Below are 19,662 nucleotides of genomic sequence, written 5' to 3' on the forward strand. Positions count from 1 at the left end.
TGTGAATATTTGTTTACAAAATGCATCTAAGTCAACAAGCCAATTTTAGACTTTCATATTTCAATTAAAAAATGTAAACCATCAACAAAATGCCATTTAGTCAAAGTTAACTTAATTGGTGATCACAGAACTCAACAGATGCAGAAAAGTGCTTGTGTACTTCTTACACAACTCCTCAATCTAGGGTCTTTTTGGACTACTGGACATTCTCTTGAAGCAAAAACAAAACAAAACAACCAATCCTAATAGGAGTGATTACAGAGAAGAAATAAAGGCCAATCACTGTTTACTACTGTGATATCATAAAAATCATCCCAAGTTGTAAGATGCTCAAGAAGCAATAACTATAGTAAAGGACAAGAAGTTGAATCTTTTGCTGAGTGTGGCTCCCCGTCCCACCCTTACCCCAACTTTAATCCCAAAGTAATTTTTTCTACAAAATAGATGAGTGCAAGAATAAAAGCTTCCTCTTAGCAAATAGCTCCCTACTGGATCCTATCTCTCCTTGGATGTGCTTACCACAATCTGATTTCTGGACAGCTGACCCAAAGTTTGTTGGTTTTACTGTTCTTCAGAAAGCCACTGGCTAAAAGTCTCATTGGAGAACAGAGCCCCAAATCTCTGATGCCCCTGCCACACTTTACAGAATGAGAAGTTGGGCAACAACACAGCTAGCTTTGGTTGCACTGTGGTGGAACATATGAGGCATCTTCTTTTTGTCTTCAATTAGCCACATGATTGGACTAAGTAGCTGTAATACATCTTCATAAAACAGAGCTCCAGTTCTTGATGGAGAGAGAGGAAGGTCATTGAGGAGGTGGTTCAGCTCAAAAGCTGACTGAAAAATCTGTCTTTATATTCAATCAATCCTGCTTGTGGACAGAAGTCATCTTCTGGATGGAAGAGGGAGTGAGATGACCTAGAGTCTTGAATTGGTGGATCTGCAGGAACAGAAACTAAATACAGTGGAGACCTCTTAACCGAGTAACACCACGAGATGGATTTCCTGACAATGTGCCAATATAAGTTAAATATAAATATGTGCTTTGGAATTGAACATGCATTTCTGTTTTCCAGATACTGGATGCATTTATACAATTATGAATAAGCACATTTTCCAGTTACTAATTAGTTCATATACTTTCTGAAATAAAAAAAACAAAAACAAAAAACAAAAAAAAAAAGCCCCCGAATTTAAGAAAAAACAGGAAGACCCACACAAACAAAACACTGTACTTTTTTCCTTGGTGTGCTCCACACCCTAAGAAGAAAAATGTGGGTTTAATTCTGAATGATTTTTATTCTATACATAATTCTACACATTTGACTTAACAGAACAGAGCTGGCCCATAGTGCTGTCTGTAGCACATGTGTAGTATTTATATCTGAAAAGGACCACATAGGTCTCTTGCTCCCTGGGGGTAGAATTAAATAAAGACTGTTGAAAGTTAAAGATTTAAGATTTTCTTGGGTTGTTATTTGCTACTAAATACTACCTGCTACTCAACTCTAGTTAAAAAAAAAATACCTGAAACATACTCCTACTCATCTACCAGAAAAGAAAATGACATAGGTCAGGGTAACTATTAAATGTTAATAGCCACTTTAAGATTCTACTAGCAGTAGCAAGACTAGCTATGAAAAGACTAATGAAGTCCACCGGCTGGATGGCTACAGAACTATTCTTGTCTCTATTTTTTTATAAAAGCTCTGATGAAAATGTGTATTTTACTTTCTTTTGTTTTAGAAGCATGTCAACTTATTGCAATAATGTACGTAAACATAGAAAAAGATAGTATTTTAAATAGCCTCTTTTGGAGAAGAAGAGAAGGATAGAAAGTGAACGGATAAAGTTAAATACATGCCAAAATAGAACAAAGGGAAACTAATTTCAAATAGCACTTCATCTATAATACAGCTTTAAGAATCTTAATTCAGATGAAGAATTTAGTTATATTTCAATACTATTTTATTTTTTATTTCAAACAAGCTTCTGGTTTATATGCAAAGGTATACCCCTCAAATATAAAATTAACATTTTCCATGTTGCTTATTTCTAATGGGCCATACTGTATTAAAGTTGTTAAATATTTAAGTTATATCTTACCTAATAATGTGGTTTCTCCAAATTCTCCTAGATCATCTCAGACCCTTGTGTATATTTCTTCTTTGCCAGCAGATGGGGACAACACCACTGAAAGTTTAAAAGACATCATTCCCTGTTTAAAGGGAGCTTGCTGGTCTGAAAATTGTGGGGAACCCTAGCCCAAAGATTTCTCCAAACTGGTAACTAAAAAAACTAGATGTTTCAAAAGCAGAAGCATGACTACATCTAAACTATAAAAACCAAGAGAAGGTACAAAATGGTCACCATAAACATCCTCAAAATATTTCCAAAGGGGAACTCTACCCATGAAGTAGTAACTAAAAATAGTTAACATTCAAAGGCTAGCAACATATCTAAGTTTTTAAAGAATCAACTCTCTAACTCACCACTCCTTCATCAGGATAGAATATTTATTTTTTTCAAGTTTGAAAGCCTCTTATTATACACTCAATTCAGAAGGAAAAATCTCTTTAAGAATGTCTAAAAAAACAAACATCCTTAGGATTACACTGAAATAGGAGAGCAATTTTGAGATTTTTTTTCAGTCATTACCTATATGCACTGCCAGAATCATGTGCAAGATATGATACAATATCCATATTCACATGGAATAATCTGAACTTTATAACAAGGTGGGGGGGAGGGAGAAGAAAGTTAAAGCAGAAATGGTAAGAGGATAGAACAGACTTCAATTCAGATGTATGAAATATGGAAAAGAAATTGGGAGGAGGAGGGAGTAGAACTCCTCTACTTTCCCACGTTCACTATTTTACCACTAAAAACCACAGACCAAAAATTAAAACATTCTGGAAGTTCAAGATACAATGGAAAGCAACATTAACTCAAGTTTTTCAAATCAAGACCTTATTTCTTTATAAACCTAATAAAATCCTAAGTCAATCACAGAGAGAGAAAATTAAGCCACTCCAATGATATTTATGTCAACATTTCTCTTCTAGAAACATACTAACCAAAACCAATATCAACTGTTTCATCTACTTGTAAATTTAAAGAAATAGTTTCATTTTGCCAGATCAAACGATCATCCAGTTAAAAAAAACACAAAAAACAACCCTCAAAGGATCTGATAGTTCTCTTTACACACAACTTTATCTCTTCCCCATTTCATCAGTAATGAGCAATTCAAATTTAAAAAGTTGCCATAGCACCTAAGAGTTATTCTAATACTGAGTTCGAATAAAGTAGCACTTGAAGCAGTTGCTAAAATATATCCTGTGATCAAGATCACTCCACACTGTGAAAGTTCAGCAATTTCTGGACCAAAGTCTACTCAATTCAACCAACAAAGAATCCACTTGTGACTGAGTAAACAACCAATTAACCAACTCCTGATCATGTATTGTGTATAGATATCTATACCTTTTTTCCCCTCAGATTTTTAAAACTCTAAGCAGTCTTTCCCCTGCCATTTAGCATTGCACCTAGAGTACCTTTCCCTTTCCCTAGGCCATTAATTAGTGTATACTCAGGGAAGGCTAATCCATTTTAATATTATCAACTTATGGTGTGTTTTCAAAACGTATATGAATTTAATTTGGATTTCAAAACCAAATACATAAAACTGCTTTTTTCCTCACACCATCACTGATGCCTATCAGTAATACAGATGAGGTATATGTATCTATTTACAAAGCCTTATGCAAACCACTGACTATGAAATATAGAATTCTGTAATTAAAACAGCTAATTTAGATAACCACATATTCTAAAAACTACATCATAGCAGCATAAAAATATTGACCAACAAAAAATTAGTTTTCTTATATTCAGGGGATCAACAAAACGAAACAAATGAAACCAGGTGTGTTAACCTGGTAATTTTCTCTCAGGGGATCTATAATTTCAGTACTCCTGCCTCCACCTGCTGGCAAACAAGATTATAAAACTAAGCAAAGGACACTGGTAAAAAAAAGAATGTTAGCATTTTTCTCAACAAATTAATGGTTTTAATGTTACTATTTAGCAGTATTACTTTATTAGTAAAGTCTTTTAAAATTCTTGTGAAATCCAAGTCATTACACATAGTTGTATACAGATCAACACGTATATCTCTTAAGAATTGTAATAAAAGATCTCTTGGTTCAGTATATTGTCTAAAAGGTCAAAAATAAATTAATAATTTATAAATTTTTTCTAATTACCTGATAAATGACATCTTGGAAAAGGACTGGAAAAGTGAGTGCAGCATCCTCTAGTTCATTTAGACTACAGTGCACTAATGTTTCATCCTAAACAAAATAAAACACACATTGACTAAACCAAGGAAAACCTCAAATGAATTTTTTTACGATTTATTCTTTTCATTATCACCAAAACCCAGCATTTATTAAAGCACCCATCTATATGTAGAATTATTTAATTTATAATCCTTGGTTGGAGGGTTCAAAAGTTATTAATATATACTATCCAGCAATTCATGCCTGAAGTCTTTAAATATTGCTGTTGCAAGATCACTACTGCAAGAGTCTTAAATAAGTGGAAATCTTTTTCAACAGTAAACCACAAATAAATTCTAGACATGGAGGGAAAAAGGGGGAAAGAGTAATGGATAAAAAGTCAGAAGACCTGAGTTCTAGTCCTGGCTCTGCACTAAGTATTTAGCTGTGGAATCTTGGGTCAGTCTCCCCATCTTTAAAACAGCAGGAAAGGGGAAGAGTGAAAGGCATTAAACTAAATGTTAAAAAATCTCTTCCAATTCTACAAAAATCCTACTGGCTATGAAAAGTATAGACTCATAACAATTTTGGTTCTTAATTTCTTTCTGCTCACTAAGAGGAAAAAGGAAGGGTTAGGAAGCATTAATTTTAAGATATGAAAATTTTCTTTTTTTTTAGTTCAAGTCTGAATGATGAAAATAAGATTTTTTTCACTCCTAAGATGCCATAGGGCTTTTTTTTTTTTTAAACAGAGACAAAAATCATAGAGAAAATTCTTTAATGACCTAGGACTAAATGAATTCCAACACTAATGTCATCTCTTTGACTACACACTAGCTTAGTTGATATATGCTTGTTAATTTAAGATTAACTCTACAAAGCAAAATGTCAGGGGATTTGCTTAGGCTCTTAGCTTTCCCACTCCCCTAGAATCAAATCATGAATGAATCTTGTTGCTTTTTTAGCCACAACATATCTGAATTACATCCATTCTTCTCTATCACCTTCCACAAATAGAGTGAATTACTAAGCACAAATACCTTAATAAGCTAAAGTCTTCTCCCCACCACCTAAATAATATAGTTCAAAACATTGTAACAGCCAACTTTCTGTTAGGATAAATCCTCATCATTAAATCATCTTACAGCTTCTAGCTTCCAGGAAATCTTGAATGATTCCTGTCATTTTAAAACTCTCCATACCTTCTTAAGCCCTATCATTCCTAGCTCCCTATTTTATCTCAGCATTCTAGTCAAATAATTATTAATTGGCATATGTTAATTTTTCCAGCCATTGGACCTCCTCATTCTATCCCATTCTTTTTTTAACACAATTGCCTATAACAAATTCTATTTTACGTCTAATAACCTATCTTCAAAACCTTAAACCACTTGGATGCCTTTTGCAAGCCACTTTAGCCTGAGACATGGCAAAGGGAAGTAATAATGAAACTATTTGCCAAATTCTGAAATCCAGACTATTCTCACTAAAAAGAAAATAGAAAAAAAATGCTTTTCATATGTATGAAGTCTGCATGAGGGCTAAGGCATGTCTTTTCCATTATAGAGGGCATCAAACATGCTGTGACTTTTTAATAGTCAATAAAAGCCTTCTGTGTATGTATGTGTTTTCATATGTTTTACGCATAGATGGAAGGTGAATGTAATGACTTTATGAAGAAAAGATTTGATCAATAACAATAGTGTGTTCAGGCAACATAGTTGTGAGCTTTTTGAAGCTTTTCCTATTAAAAAAATTAAGTTTTTATTCATATTAAGAGAACATATAAAGTGTCAGTCATGGTAACGGGGTCATGTTCTGGGCCTCTATTATTAAATTCTTGGTAATACAAGTTTCCTGGCATTCAACACTACTTAAAAATAAGTATAGTGAGATGGGTATAATCTTACATAATGTGCTTTACTAAGGTAAGTTCTATATGGTTCTTGCAAGGAAAGATGATTCTCCCCAAAGAGAAGGAAATCTGTCATTTAAGAATTTTAGTTACAATGAAAAGAAAGAACTTAAAATTTGAGTTGATGGAGAAAACTGGATTCTAGGGATAGGATTAATGATAAGAGAGGAGAGAAGAAATAAATATATATCTGAAGTCAAGATACCTGCATTATGGAACATTTACATAAAAATGTTCAGTACAGTGATAATATACTTTATACAGACATATGCCTTATTTTGGGAAGTATTTTCACTTTAAGAATACCAAATCAATGATCCTTTCACTTTCTCTTCCTCTGTAGATTATATATACTCACCAAGTCTAGGACTAGGGAAAATTCTGGTGTACTTCTTGTTTTCAAAGGAAGAGCTGGCTTCCTATTTAGTTGTTCCTCTGTCAATGGGGGAACATGCTTGATAAAATAATAGCTACAAGAAAAAAGTTTACAAGAATTATATCAACATTCTATTTGTGCCCATTTTAAAACTGTTAATTTTAGTTAACAAATTAAATTTATATTTTTATCTACTTATATGTATAAGTATATATAATTTTATACAAATGTATACTTTTATACTTAACTGAAGTATATATTTTTTATACTTCTACTTAACTGAAATATATTAAAAATCTAAGAAGGAATACAAGCTGAAAGACAATTGACTCAGTAGATAGAGAAATAGCTTCAGTGTTTTAGTAAAATCACTTATACTTACGGATCAAATACTTCCCAATCTTCTTCATAGGTTGCTTCTGCATGGGCTGATGAATAACCACTATCTGGAGACACAGGTGCTAAAATTCAGTAAATTAAAACAAAACACTTTACTCAATGTTTAAAAGCTTTAAGAATGTAAGCTTTTTACTGCTTTGATACTTCTACATATAAAGTCCTGAAGCATTTTTAACTTGTAAGTTTTTAAGTATGAGAAACACTCTGTAAACATTTTAAAACAAATTAAATAGTATATTCTTATTTCAGATACCATGATATGATGAGAACAGTATTTAAAGACTAATCTGGCAGTAGTTCTTAGGATGCACTGGAGATCAAGTAGAGGGCCTGGGATCAAAGAGGGCCACCTGAGAGACTGTTCAAATCTGTAGTGATGACAGCCTGAATATAGACAGTAAAAACAGGAATAGGTAGGCAAGGACAGATAAAGGCCTTTCAAAGGAGGGCTGACAAGAGTTGGTATATAGTTTTTTTCTCTCCCCTTTTCTTCATAAGGTGGAAAGATGGACATGAAAATGAATAGTTTAATTTTGGACAAACTAACTGATAGTTCACAATATTAAATGTAAATTCACTGTTAAGAACAGAAACTACTCCACACCAGATGTATACTGCCTTACTTAGTTGTGTAAATAAACTTTAATTCAGTTGTGAGAAAGAAAATCATTAAGTATCAAGTTAGTCTTGCACCTGCATTAAGTCCAAAATCAAACAATCTCAAACCCAGAAAACTACATTAATTTTAAAAAATTATTTATTTTTAGTTTTCAACATTCACTTTTATAAGATTTTGAGTTCTAAATTTTTCCCCTTCCTCCCCCTCCCCAAGACAGCATGCAATCTGATATGTTTATGATTAAACGTAAGAGAACTACATTAATAAGTAATTGTCACTTGACAGTTTTGCAAGCATAATTTTGAGGATTTTGGAAGTCATTGGAGTCACTGGGTCCCTCTCACTGCATATGTCATAATTCTGATTACTTTAGTAACAACTATAGACATTTTAAAGTATAAGGTTATCTTCACCCAAGGGACACCATCTTGGAAGGCAGGTTTCCACTTGGAAACCAGCTTATCCCATTTCATCCTATAAGTGGAAGCCAAAGTTAAAATCCTGTCCCAAATTCAATAAAACTGCAGGAAGCCACCCACCACTTAAAACTTTGGGTCTGGTTCAGTCTTTAAGGTTTTGCATACTGTTTCCCTCCTCCCTACAGCAAGTAAAGTCCTTCAGCTTAATTCTGAACTCTCTGTACTCCTTTATCTAAACTCTTACAGTTCCTTTCCCAAGATGTGTATTCCTAACTAATTTCAATCCCATACCTCTCTCAAATCCCAATCATCTATCTTTTGTCCACCCTTACCACTGGAAGCCTATATTCTACCCCACTATAAAAGAAGCAATTCATCTTACACTCCTCATACAGAAACATGGGCTTTTCTATTACACCACATTCCTCGCTAATTTTCACACTGGCCACTGCTTCTCTCAATTTACTTCAAGTCTAAGAGGTATCAGCTTTGAAGCTCTACCACTATCAACTGATCACCTCCTCTTTTATCTGATAATACTTTCCCCCAATCCTTAACACCTAATCTACTTCCCTCTAGGACACTCATTTTCATTAAAGACTTCAGAATATGGCTTACCACCTTCACTGATCATCATCATTGACAACATAATGTTCATGCTGATAACCATTATGATTTTTTGGACTCTTAAAATTTCTGAATCTCCACAACTCTAAAGCAGAGGTGTGATCATAACTGGACCTATCACTTGGAACTGCTTAATCTCTAACATGTTCATCAGATCACAACCTCCTGTCCTTTCCATTTCTCTTGACCTCAGGTCTCTCAAATCTTAGTCTCCCAAGCCGTCCTTCAGACTAGGTTTCAACTCCTCTCCCTTTCTTTATGGCCTGACTGTAGTACAACTGGGCAGTTTTTTCCATTAATATACACCTTTCCCATGCCCATCTGCTGCTCTTGTCTTGCTAACTCCTTGTTCCATCATCGGGCTGTTCTCCATCAGTCTTGGTTAAGTGAATCATCTCCTTTCTTGTGGCTGCACGGAACACCATGCTCCACTAACCACTAGAGCTAACCACTAGAAGATGCCCTTGTTTTCCACTTCCAATCTTCTCTGGTTCTATCAATTATATTCTTTGTGGCATCTTCACTCTCTTCCTCTGCTGGTTCTTTCCATCAGCTTACTGCAATGTTAAGGTCAAGTAAACATCCCCTTGATCTTACTATCTAATTCAAGCTAATGTCCTCTCTTTGCCCTCCTTCACTTTCATGGCTAAATTTCTAATTTAATAGTTGGTGTAATCAACATTTGCTACCCTTTAATTCTTACTACTTATACAATCCCCATACAATCTGGTTTCCTGGACTGCCATTCTATTCAAAGTACTTGAATATGGTCATTAAATACAAACTCTAATGGTCTCTTCTCATTAAATGCAAAAACTAATGGGTTTCTTCTCATTCTTCATTATCCCTGATCTCTTCTTAGCACTTAAACATGCCAACTTCTTTCCTTCTCAATATTCTCTCCTTTTGGCTTTTTTTTTGGACATGGCTCTCTTTTAACTCTCTTTCTAAATCTCTCACCTATTATCTCACTTGGTTTCCTTCACTGATGTTCTGCATCTGCCAAGCACTCCTTAAGCTTCTGTGTTCTTCTCTAATAAACACTCTTCCTTGGCTTTTTCAGTTCCTATCTTTATAGGGATAACTCCAAAATCTTTTTCTCAACCAACCCTGAACTCTATGGTCTAACATTATGAACTACCTTTAACTCACCATACCTTAAGATGGGTTCAAATTTCATCTCTAATGCAAGACTAGAAGAGGTCTCTCCCATCTCCAGAGCTATGAGCCTATAACATCATCTTCTGAAAGCCTGTATTTCTTCCTAGATTACACATTTATGCTGATTGCACTAGTATTCTCCTCAAATTATTCCCTGACATTTTCTAACACTCAATCAATGGTCATACCTTGTCAGTTCTACCAATGCAATGTCTTTTGTACCTGGGCCCCCTCCTCTCCACTTCTATTATCACCACTGCCTTTCATGTACTTTGCTTGTATTAATGCAAGACACTCATAACTGAGTGTCTCTGTCTGTAGTCACTCTTTCTCCACATCACTCTTCACACTACCATCAAACTAATTTCCCTTAATGCACAAATCTGATCACATCTCTTGTCCTGCTAAAAAACCTTCAGTGTGTCTCCAGTGTCTAGACATAAAACAAACTCACTTGTATATCTGAAATCCTCCATGTTTGGGATCTAGTGAATTTTTCTAGCTTTATTGGTATTATTCCCCTTTGTGAACTCTAAGCTCCAGCCAAATTATATTACCCCATATTCCCCAGTTTATTCCAGTCTTTTTCTATGTCTCTGTAATTTCTTTTCCCCCATGCTTGAAATGGATTCTTTCTTCATGCCTTCTCTACCTGGTGATATACTTAAAGCTTCTTTAAGTCCCAGAACAGTAACTACTTCCTTCTAAAGTCTTTCCTGATTCCACAATTAGAAGTGATCCCACACTTCCTTCAATCACTCAGGTTAATTTATTTGACTTTCTTAAACACTCTGTATTCTTCTTGTCCCCCAAGAGTTTTATAAAATTTAAAGTTAGAAAGGTCTTTAGAGAAAATTTAGTTCAATCTCTTCATGTGGAAGCTAAGCACTAGAGAGGTTAAGTGACTTGACTAAGGTCAAAAGCTAAAATGATGGACACTCAAGATTTGAACTCAGGTCCTCTGACTCCAAACTTAGCACCTTTTCTAACTTTATCTCACTGCCTACTCTTAAATATTTTCTAAAATGAGTTTTGTATACAGGTCTCATTTCCTTACTAAAGGTCCTCAAAGGACATAGTGTCTATCATGATGTCTTGAACTAATAAACAAGAAAAGGAAATAAAGGAAGGACAAATAAATCTATACTAACAATGAAGAGGAATTTTATAATTATTTCTACACTGATCCTAGGAACCTAGAAAGAGAAATATTTTTTATAGACCTAAGGAAGGGTTGGGCATGTACTGATTCTAGCTATGCCGCTCTTGAATTACACTCCTTCCCTAACAGGGCCCATGGCAGTCTCCCAAACTCTGTAGGAAACATTTTTTCCCCTTCTATTTTTGAAGCATTGTCTATTACAACTCCTGTAGCCATGCAATCTGTATTCCTTAACGTCTCCATATTCCTGAAGCTACAGGAACCTAGCAGATAGGTCAAGGCCCTGAGAAGATTTATTAGTCTGGGGAAGGGCTTCTTTTCAATCTCAGAGTCTATTAGGGAAGCTTTATTTAGCAATTTAAAGTATATTTGAAAATGTGTGCACTCCAATAGGCTCAGGTTGGCACTATTGTTCATATACACAGAGTAATTTTAGGTGTTCACACATAGACAGAATATATCTGAAAGGTCAGAGTTATCAAAAAATTCTCAAAATAGTGCTTATGAAAATGTTTAATTAGCAGGGCTGATTTTTAAAACCAATTTTTAGCCATGTATTATCTCAGCTGATAAAAAGTTTTCTAGATTAGTTATAACATGACCTTGAAAGTAACAACTTAAAATCTCCTTTTTGAATAAATTTCACCAAATTTTTTGGAACAAAAAGTATATGCATTTACTTGTCTATTTTAAAGCTTATGTATAATTTACAGAATTATTTAAAGGCTGTCTTTACCTGTAAGAGGTGGTATATCACGATTAGTTGCTTCTTCCACTTCTTCTAAACCATTATTTATTGTAGGTCTTACTTGGACTGCTTGATTTGAATAAGCCGTTCCATTTGTGGATGTAGCTGTGCTGGTAGTGAGCTCATCTACCTGTTCCATATCAAGCTGCTTTACGATTTCTTCAGCTTCCACAGCTTGTCCGGGGGAATCTGATCCTGATGTTCCTGAAATTATGATTCAATAAACTAGAAATCATTATTTTTAAAATTAAATTATCTTAAAGGATTATAATCTTTCTGGAAAAAAGGGGCGGGAAAGGGGAAATGACACTGAAAAATTGTAAAATTTCATTATTTTTTATAATAGGTTTGATAAATTCTTTCTTCAAAGAAAGTTCAGTGTAATAGTTCAATGACTGAGCAATTTAAAAATATGTGTCAACAAAGAATCTTCAAGCAATTAAAGAATTTTTTATTGTTTTTTTTTTAAACTACAGTCATTTCCTAATTAATATTGCTCCCTTTCTGAATACAAACACCCTTGTAACAAAGAAAAGTGTTAAAATTGTTTAACTCATTTTCCGGACCAATATTGGTCATTATAATTAATTTGCATTTACCTACATGTTCATATTACTTTCACATACATTATAGTAGTCACTGCATATACTGTAAATACTTTAGAAGTACCCAGCAACATGGAAGAAAGTGAAACACAACAGAAATTAAAATAAATATAAATAAATTAATTTCTATTGACTCAATAAAGCAAATATAATATTTTAATCTGCTCAGTAACTCAATTAGATTGGCAAAATGATTTCCTCTTTTGAAATCTGTCACATTCTTTAACCACTGATATAATGGAAACTGGGATTTATATTTGTGAATACTTAATATCTCCTTATATATGTATCTATCATGTTAAACTTATCTATTCTGTCAAACTCCCTTTTGTGACATGTGTCACTTTGTCCACAACTGCTAACTGTATCCTCAGCTCTATTAGCTAAATAATGAATCCTTTCTCTGAGCTTTATCTTCCAAAGGCTTAAAAAACCCTTTAATCTTTGGTATGTATTTGATTGTCTGATATCTCCTATTTCAATTATCTATTTCTTTCTATTTTTACTCGGAACCAGATAATTTTAATGACAATTACTGTGGAATATGTTTTTAAGTCAGGACTTTGATTTATTTTTAATAAAACTGAATGACTTAAAAAATATGATATTGGGGATATGCTCGAAGTCATCGCAAAAATATCAGTAGTGAAACAAGGATGCCCATTATCACCAACATTATTCAATATTGTGTTAGAAATGACAGAAATAATAATAAGAGAAGAAAAAGAAATTGAAGGAATCAGAATGGGCACTGAGGTAATAAAATGACTTCTTTCCCCAAACAATATGATGTTATACTAGGAAAATCCTAGAGATTCAACAAAATGTTAGTTGAAACAATTGTTTTAGCAAATATCAAGATATAAAGCAAACCCATACAAATCATCAGCATTTCTATATGCTACCAACAATATTCCATTTAAGATAACTGTGGACTGTATATAAAATTCCTGGGAGTATACCTGCCAAGGCAAACCCCAGAAGTACATGAACATAATTATGCAACCCATGTTATATAAATAAAAGTCATATTTATATAACTGAAGAAATATTAATTTTTCAGATATGGGCAGAGCCAATGTAATAAAAATGACAATTCTACCTAATCTATTTATTCAATATCATCCCAACTAAATTACCAAAAAATTATTTTATTGAGCTAGAAAACAATTCATTTGGAAGAACAAAAGGTCAAGAGAATTAATGAAAATAAAATGTAAAGAAAGAAGATTTAACAGTGCTAGATCTTAAACTATACTATTAGTAATTATTAAAACTATCTGCTTCTGGATGAGAAACCGAAAGATGGATCAATGGAACAGAAGAGACACACAATACAAAGGAGTTAAGTGATTATAGCAACCTTGGGTTTGATAAATGTGAGAATTTAAGCTTTGAGGATAAGAACTCACTATTTGGTAAAAATTGTTAAGAAAACTGGAATGCAGTCTGGGAGAAACTGGGTAGAGACCAATATCTTACACTATTTAAAAAGCTAAGGTCAAAATAGATACTTGACTAGATATAAAGGGAGATATTATAAGAAAACTAGAAGAATATGGAACACATTACCTGTCAGACTTATGGACAGGAGAATTTAGGAACAAAAAGAGAGAAAATGCATTGTGAGATGCAAAAGGAACAATTTTTATTGCATTAAAGGTTTTGCACAAATAAAAATCAATGTAGGAAAGCTGAAAATTGGGGGAAAAATTTAGTTTCTCAGATAAAGGTCTCACATCTCAAATAAATAGAGAACTTTATCAAATTTACAAGAACATAAGACATTCGCCAATTGATAAATGGTCAAAGGGTATTTACAGGCAGTTTTTTGATGAAGAAATCAAACGTATAAATAGTCACACAAAATGCTCTAAATCACTGTTGATTAGAGAAATGTAAATTAAGACAACTTCGAGATACCATCTCACACCTATCAGATAGGCTAAAATTGTAGAAGGGAAAAATGATAAATATTTGAGGGGATGTGGAAAATTGGTACATTAATACGCTATCAGTGGAGGTGTGAACTGATCCAAACATTTTGGGATAGAATGATATCCAAAGAGTTATAAAACTGTACACACACTCTGACCCAGCAATACCACAACTGGGTGTGTTTCTCAAAGTGATCAGGGAAAAAGGAAAAGAGCTTATGTGTTCTAAAATATTTATAACAGCTGTCTTTGTGGTACTAAAGAACTGGACACTGAGGAGATGCCTATCAATTAGGGAATGGTTAGACAAGCTGTAGTACATGATTGTGATGGAATACTACTACTGCACTGTAAGAAATAATGACTGGCTGATTTTAGAAAACTATGGAAAGACTTGCACGAAATAATGAAAAGTAAAGTGAGTAGAACCAAGAAAATGTTGTATACAGTAAAGGCAATATTGCTTGAAGAATAATTGTGAATAACCAAGTTATTCTGAGAATTATAAATACTCAAATGAACTATTATAAAAGGCCTTATGAAGGAAGTTGTTATACCTTCAGAGAAAGAACTAATACAAAAGTGTACATAGTATAGTTTTAAATATATTTATAAATCTGCATCAAATGGTGGCTTTCTCTAGTGTGAAGTGAGGAAGGAAGAAGGAAGAGAGTTTAGAACTTAAAATTTAACAATAACAAAAAAAGAGAGAAAATGATGTAAAAAAAATGCTATCATTTAGAAATTTCACTAAGATGTGCCTTTAAAAATCAACTAACCAGCAAGTATCTATTAGGTGGCTGATACGTACCTAGCATTATGTAAGGCTCTATCAGGCAAATAAAGATATAGATATAACCCCTGCCTTCAAGAAGCATACCATTTAGGTTAAGAAACAAAATTAATATTAACTTCTTTACCATCTCATTTGGTGATCTTAGGTCCCAAGAGTTCAATCACCTCTATTCAGATGATTTCAAAATCAATATGTCCAACCCTAATCTCACTCTTAAGATCTACTCCTGCTTGCCGAGGGCCTTTTGGACATTTCAACATCAACATGCAAAACAGAAACCATTATCTTTCACCCCAAACCTCTCTTCTGATTATTGTGAGCACTATCATTTTCTTGGTCACTCAGGCTCACAACCTTAGTGTCTTACTCACATTCACCCCACACATCTTATCAGTTGCCAAATATTATTTCTACTTTCACAATAACTTGAATTTTCCCCCTCTCTCAGATCTTCATTGCCTCTTGCCTAAACTACTGTTTAGGATAAGCTAAATTATGATAATTGGTGCCCCCACTCCATTCAGGTGCCAAAGTAATTTTCCTAAAGGATGGAAATGACTATATCACCTACTACTCAATTCCAAGGTCAAGTAGGTTCCCTATTACTTTCAGCATCAAACAGAAAATCCTGCCATTTAAAGACCTTTATGACCCAGTATGCTTTTACCTTATCAGTTTTCTTCTACTTTATTCACTTTCACACACTGTACAAACCACACTGGCTTACTTGTTATGTTCATCTAATACTCCAACTCTGTACCTTTGTACTGGCTTTCCCTTTGTCCTTTCATATTGACTCTTAGGTTCCTGGTATTCCTTTAAGCTTCAGTTCAAATCCCACATCAGTAGGAGGCACTCCCTTCTCAGATTACCTGCCATCTACTGAATATATACTTTTTGAATAAACACAGTTAGAATGTGAGCTCCTTGAGGGGTCAGAATAATGTTTTTGTCTGATTCCCTAATGCTTATCACACTGCCTAATACACAGCAAATATTTAATAAATACTTACTGCCCAACAGATTGACATTACTAAAGATTATGAAATTCTAGAGAATAAAGAAGTTTTAGGGAATCAGGTACCATTTTCAAAAATCCTTCAAACTGAAAGGTATTCAGGACAGAAAGGAAGATTTGGGAAGTAAACAGTTGGTTAAGAAGATGATGGTACATCCATTAAATGGGAAGAAAATAAAGCAACAAAATTTAATGTTGGCAGGATTGCTGTGTTGTGCAGAAACAGGCACAGTCATTCATGGTTGGTGGAATTGCAAACTAACAATCTTTTTGACAAATAAGAATTACAATTAATTATACCTTCTACCCCAATAATTTCATTATTAGAAATATACCTTATGAGTGACAACCAAAAAAAAGATCTGTTTAAAGACTGTATGACTGATTTTAACAAGCATTTATTAAAAGCCTACTGTGTGCCAGGGATTGTGCTAAGCACTGGAAATACAAAGGAAGGGGAAAAAAGTTCCTTCTTTCAAGAAACTCACAAGCTAACTGGGGGAAACAACATGCAAACAACAATGTACCAAAAAAAAAGGAAATTCATTATTTCAGTGTAAATAGTTGACAAAGCAAATTCAACTGCTTGGAGGAAAAAGAAGAGGGTCGAACCTGTGATATCAACGGTACAGGAAACTTCTGGATGAGCAAATTCCCTCTACCAAAGCAGGTTGGCATTTTTCTTCCAAGAAGAAGCTAAGAACACTGAAAAGTTAAGTGACTTGCCCAGAGTCACACCTAGAGTATGTCAAAGGTGGGTCTTGAAATCAAAGTTTTTGTGGCCCCAAAAGTTACTCCCTATCCACTATGTAATACTGTCTCTTAATTGTTTACACAGGTGTTTAACAGTAAGTTTAATAATAATGTTAAAATAATAATTATGATATGGTCAAGTAGAGAAAGGTGAGAAAGATGTAAGAGAGTCCATCCCATGAGAATAAAGGGAAGGGAAACAATGCTGGGCACAGTAAAGACACATGGCTGACTGGATTAGAGGACAGACATTGGACACAGTAGATAAATGCTACATAAGTAGGTTGGTGGTCAGATTATCATTGCCAGCAACAAGAATCTGAGGACCAACCTTGAAAACAACAGAGTTGACTTTTATGCTGTAAGCAATAAGAAGCTGTTTCCAAAAATGACCTCTAAGGTCCTTTAAAATTCTCAATTATGTAATTCTATTAGTATTTTTGATTAGTGAAGTTTTACTGCATAGTCTAATGAAGTGAAAATTATTTTAAAATAAAGCATTAATAAAATATCTTTTTAAAGTGTAGAATAAAAGAGTAAAGAGGATACACAAATAGATCGCATTTGTCATTACCTTGTTAAACTTTTTACCATAGTTTACCAAGTTTACTAGCTGTCTGACCCTGGGCAAGTCACTTAACCTTAATTGTCCACCTCCTCCTCTCCCCACAAAACAAAAAAAATAAAAAATAAAAAAACATGCAACAAAAGTTTACTGTTCCTCATAAAATCCTTTTCCTCTTTGTATCTAGAAAACCAATCAAAACAAAAATAAATAATCCATCCTATCCTTACTCCATAACATTTTTGGATTGGGAAAGACTGCCTGTCTTCCTTTGGAAAGTTTTCTTTTTCTTTTCTTTTTTTTTTATTTCACTTTTAACATTTATTTTCACAACATTTTGGGTTACAAATTTTCTCCCCTTTTATCCCCTCCCCCCCCCAAACCCAAGCATTCTAACTGCCCCTGTGACCAATCTGCTCTCTCTTCTATCCTCCCTCTCTGCCCTTGTCTCCGTCTTCTCTTTTGTCCTGTAGGGCCAGATAGCTTTCTTTACCCCTTAACCTGTATTTATTTCCCAGTGGTAAGAACATTACATTTGATCCTAACACTTTGAGTTCCAACTTCTTTAGCTCCCTCCCTCCCCACCCCTTCCCTTTGGAAGGCAAGCAATTCAGTATAGGCCAAATCTGTGTAGTTTTGCAAAAGATTTCCATACTAGTTGTGTTGTATAGGACTAATTATATTTCCCTCCATCCTATCCTGACCCCCATTACTTCTATTCTCTTATGATCCTTTCCCTCCCCATGAGTGTCGACCTTGGATTGCGTTCTCCTCCCCATGCCCTCCCCTCCATCCTCCCCCTCACCCTGCTTGTGCCCCTGTCCCCCACTCTCCTGTATTATGAGATAGATTTTCCTATCAAGGAAAGTTTTCTTAATGCTGTACAAGTCAATTAAACTGCACAAATCTTCCATGTGTTTCTTCTTTGGGAAGACAACACTTTGTTGGACCCAAAGGATTGAATTATTTCTACTACAGAGAATCCACTAGTTTTCCACTTGTGTAACCAATGAGAATAATGCTCATGCAACAAACTGGTAATTAGAAATGCTTGCAGTATGGCAACATAGAAAATAAGATCTCTACCCTGCTAAAACTGTGTATGCCATGAACACACGTTTCTACAGTGTGTCCTCTGAATGTTTATGACACCTTTTACTACCATGCTCTACCTTACAGCAGTAGTATAGTGTAGTCTTATAGTGATCTCACTCTAGACTATGTTGTGTCAAAGGGAGGAGCAACACGTCATCCTTCTTCCTTCCTCTGTGATGCCCAACACAATGTCTTACACACAGTAGACATTCGTCACAAATCTATCCAGTGAATACACTGGGGTCAAATACACAGTATTTGTGTAAATAACAAACACAAAGTCAATGAAGCTAAAATGCTCCAACAGATACGTTAGCTTATCAATCTGGAAGTCGATACCAATAACACAGATTGTAACTATCCACGTACTGATCTGCCCTGTGCAGCTTTTATCTATGTCCTCTAATAAATTCACCTCAAGGGTCAGGTTAATGTGCTAAAGGACTTCCTTGATTTTGTGAAGATGCTACGTAGAGCACTATGGGTGTCTATCATGTTTCCTTCCCTCTCAACATAAGACCAGTCCACCTTTTCTTTCCATCATAAAATACTCTGATAACATCTTTTACTGCTCTTCCTATGCAATGTAAATCATAAAGCACGCAATTAAAAAAAACTCAAACATGTCTTAAAAGCATAAACTAGGAAAAACACTTAAAATATACACTTCCTTAACACACATATCTTTAACAGATGATACTTACCATTTTTATTTGCTGGTGAGAAAAAGTTGAAGACAGGAGAAAAAATGGTCCCCAACAATGTAGTCCTTGGAGGACTCCCAGTGGCAGGATTATCTTCTAGTTTTCCATTTTGTTTTACATGTTGATTTGTCATTTCATAACTACCAGCTTCTGAGAAAAAGAAAAAACAAAGATTCATAAAGTATGCTGAAAATAAAATGATGCCTTTCACAAATGTACCCTAAGTTACTCTTCTCTAAGATAATGCAGGCAGCATTTTGTATCTTGCATGTACCGAGTGATTTACAAGGTGTTTTCCTTATCAGGGAAGGCAGGAACTGCTTTTGCCTTTCTCTGTATCCCCAGCACTTACCCAATGCCTGGAACATCGTAAGAGCTTAATAAATGCTTGCTGAATATTAATAATTTTGGCAAGCAAGCAAACAAAAGCAAAAACAACCCAAATAATGAGACAATTTTTTCCATCACATATAAAGAAT

At 34.4% G+C, this 19,662-nt stretch overlaps 1 protein-coding gene across 10 annotated transcripts in view; it reads right to left on the reverse strand.

Annotated features, from left to right (window-relative positions):
- CTDSPL2 (CTD small phosphatase like 2) overlaps positions 1-19,662 on the reverse strand; it is a 98,409-nt gene that overhangs the window by 15,644 nt on the left and 63,103 nt on the right. For 8 of the 10 annotated variants that reach the window (XR_011970802.1, XM_072625554.1, XM_072625562.1 and 5 more), the window contains 5 exons: positions 19,184-19,333; positions 11,699-11,914; positions 6,958-7,036; positions 6,558-6,669; positions 4,270-4,356 (listed from right to left, as the gene is read on the reverse strand). Coding sequence is in view for 9 of the 10 variants with exons in the window: in XM_072625554.1 (XP_072481655.1) it covers positions 4,270-4,356; positions 6,558-6,669; positions 6,958-7,036; positions 11,699-11,914; positions 19,184-19,333 (644 nt within the window). In the remaining variant the exon portion in view is untranslated. The remainder of the gene's footprint in view (positions 1-4,269; positions 4,357-6,557; positions 6,670-6,957; positions 7,037-11,698; positions 11,915-19,183; positions 19,334-19,662) is intronic. The other 2 variants (XM_072625563.1, XM_072625564.1) reach the window with 1 other exon arrangement.

Source organism: Notamacropus eugenii, chromosome 7, assembly GCF_028372415.1.
Source record: "Notamacropus eugenii isolate mMacEug1 chromosome 7, mMacEug1.pri_v2, whole genome shotgun sequence".
Taxonomy (NCBI): Eukaryota; Metazoa; Chordata; class Mammalia; order Diprotodontia; family Macropodidae; genus Notamacropus; species Notamacropus eugenii.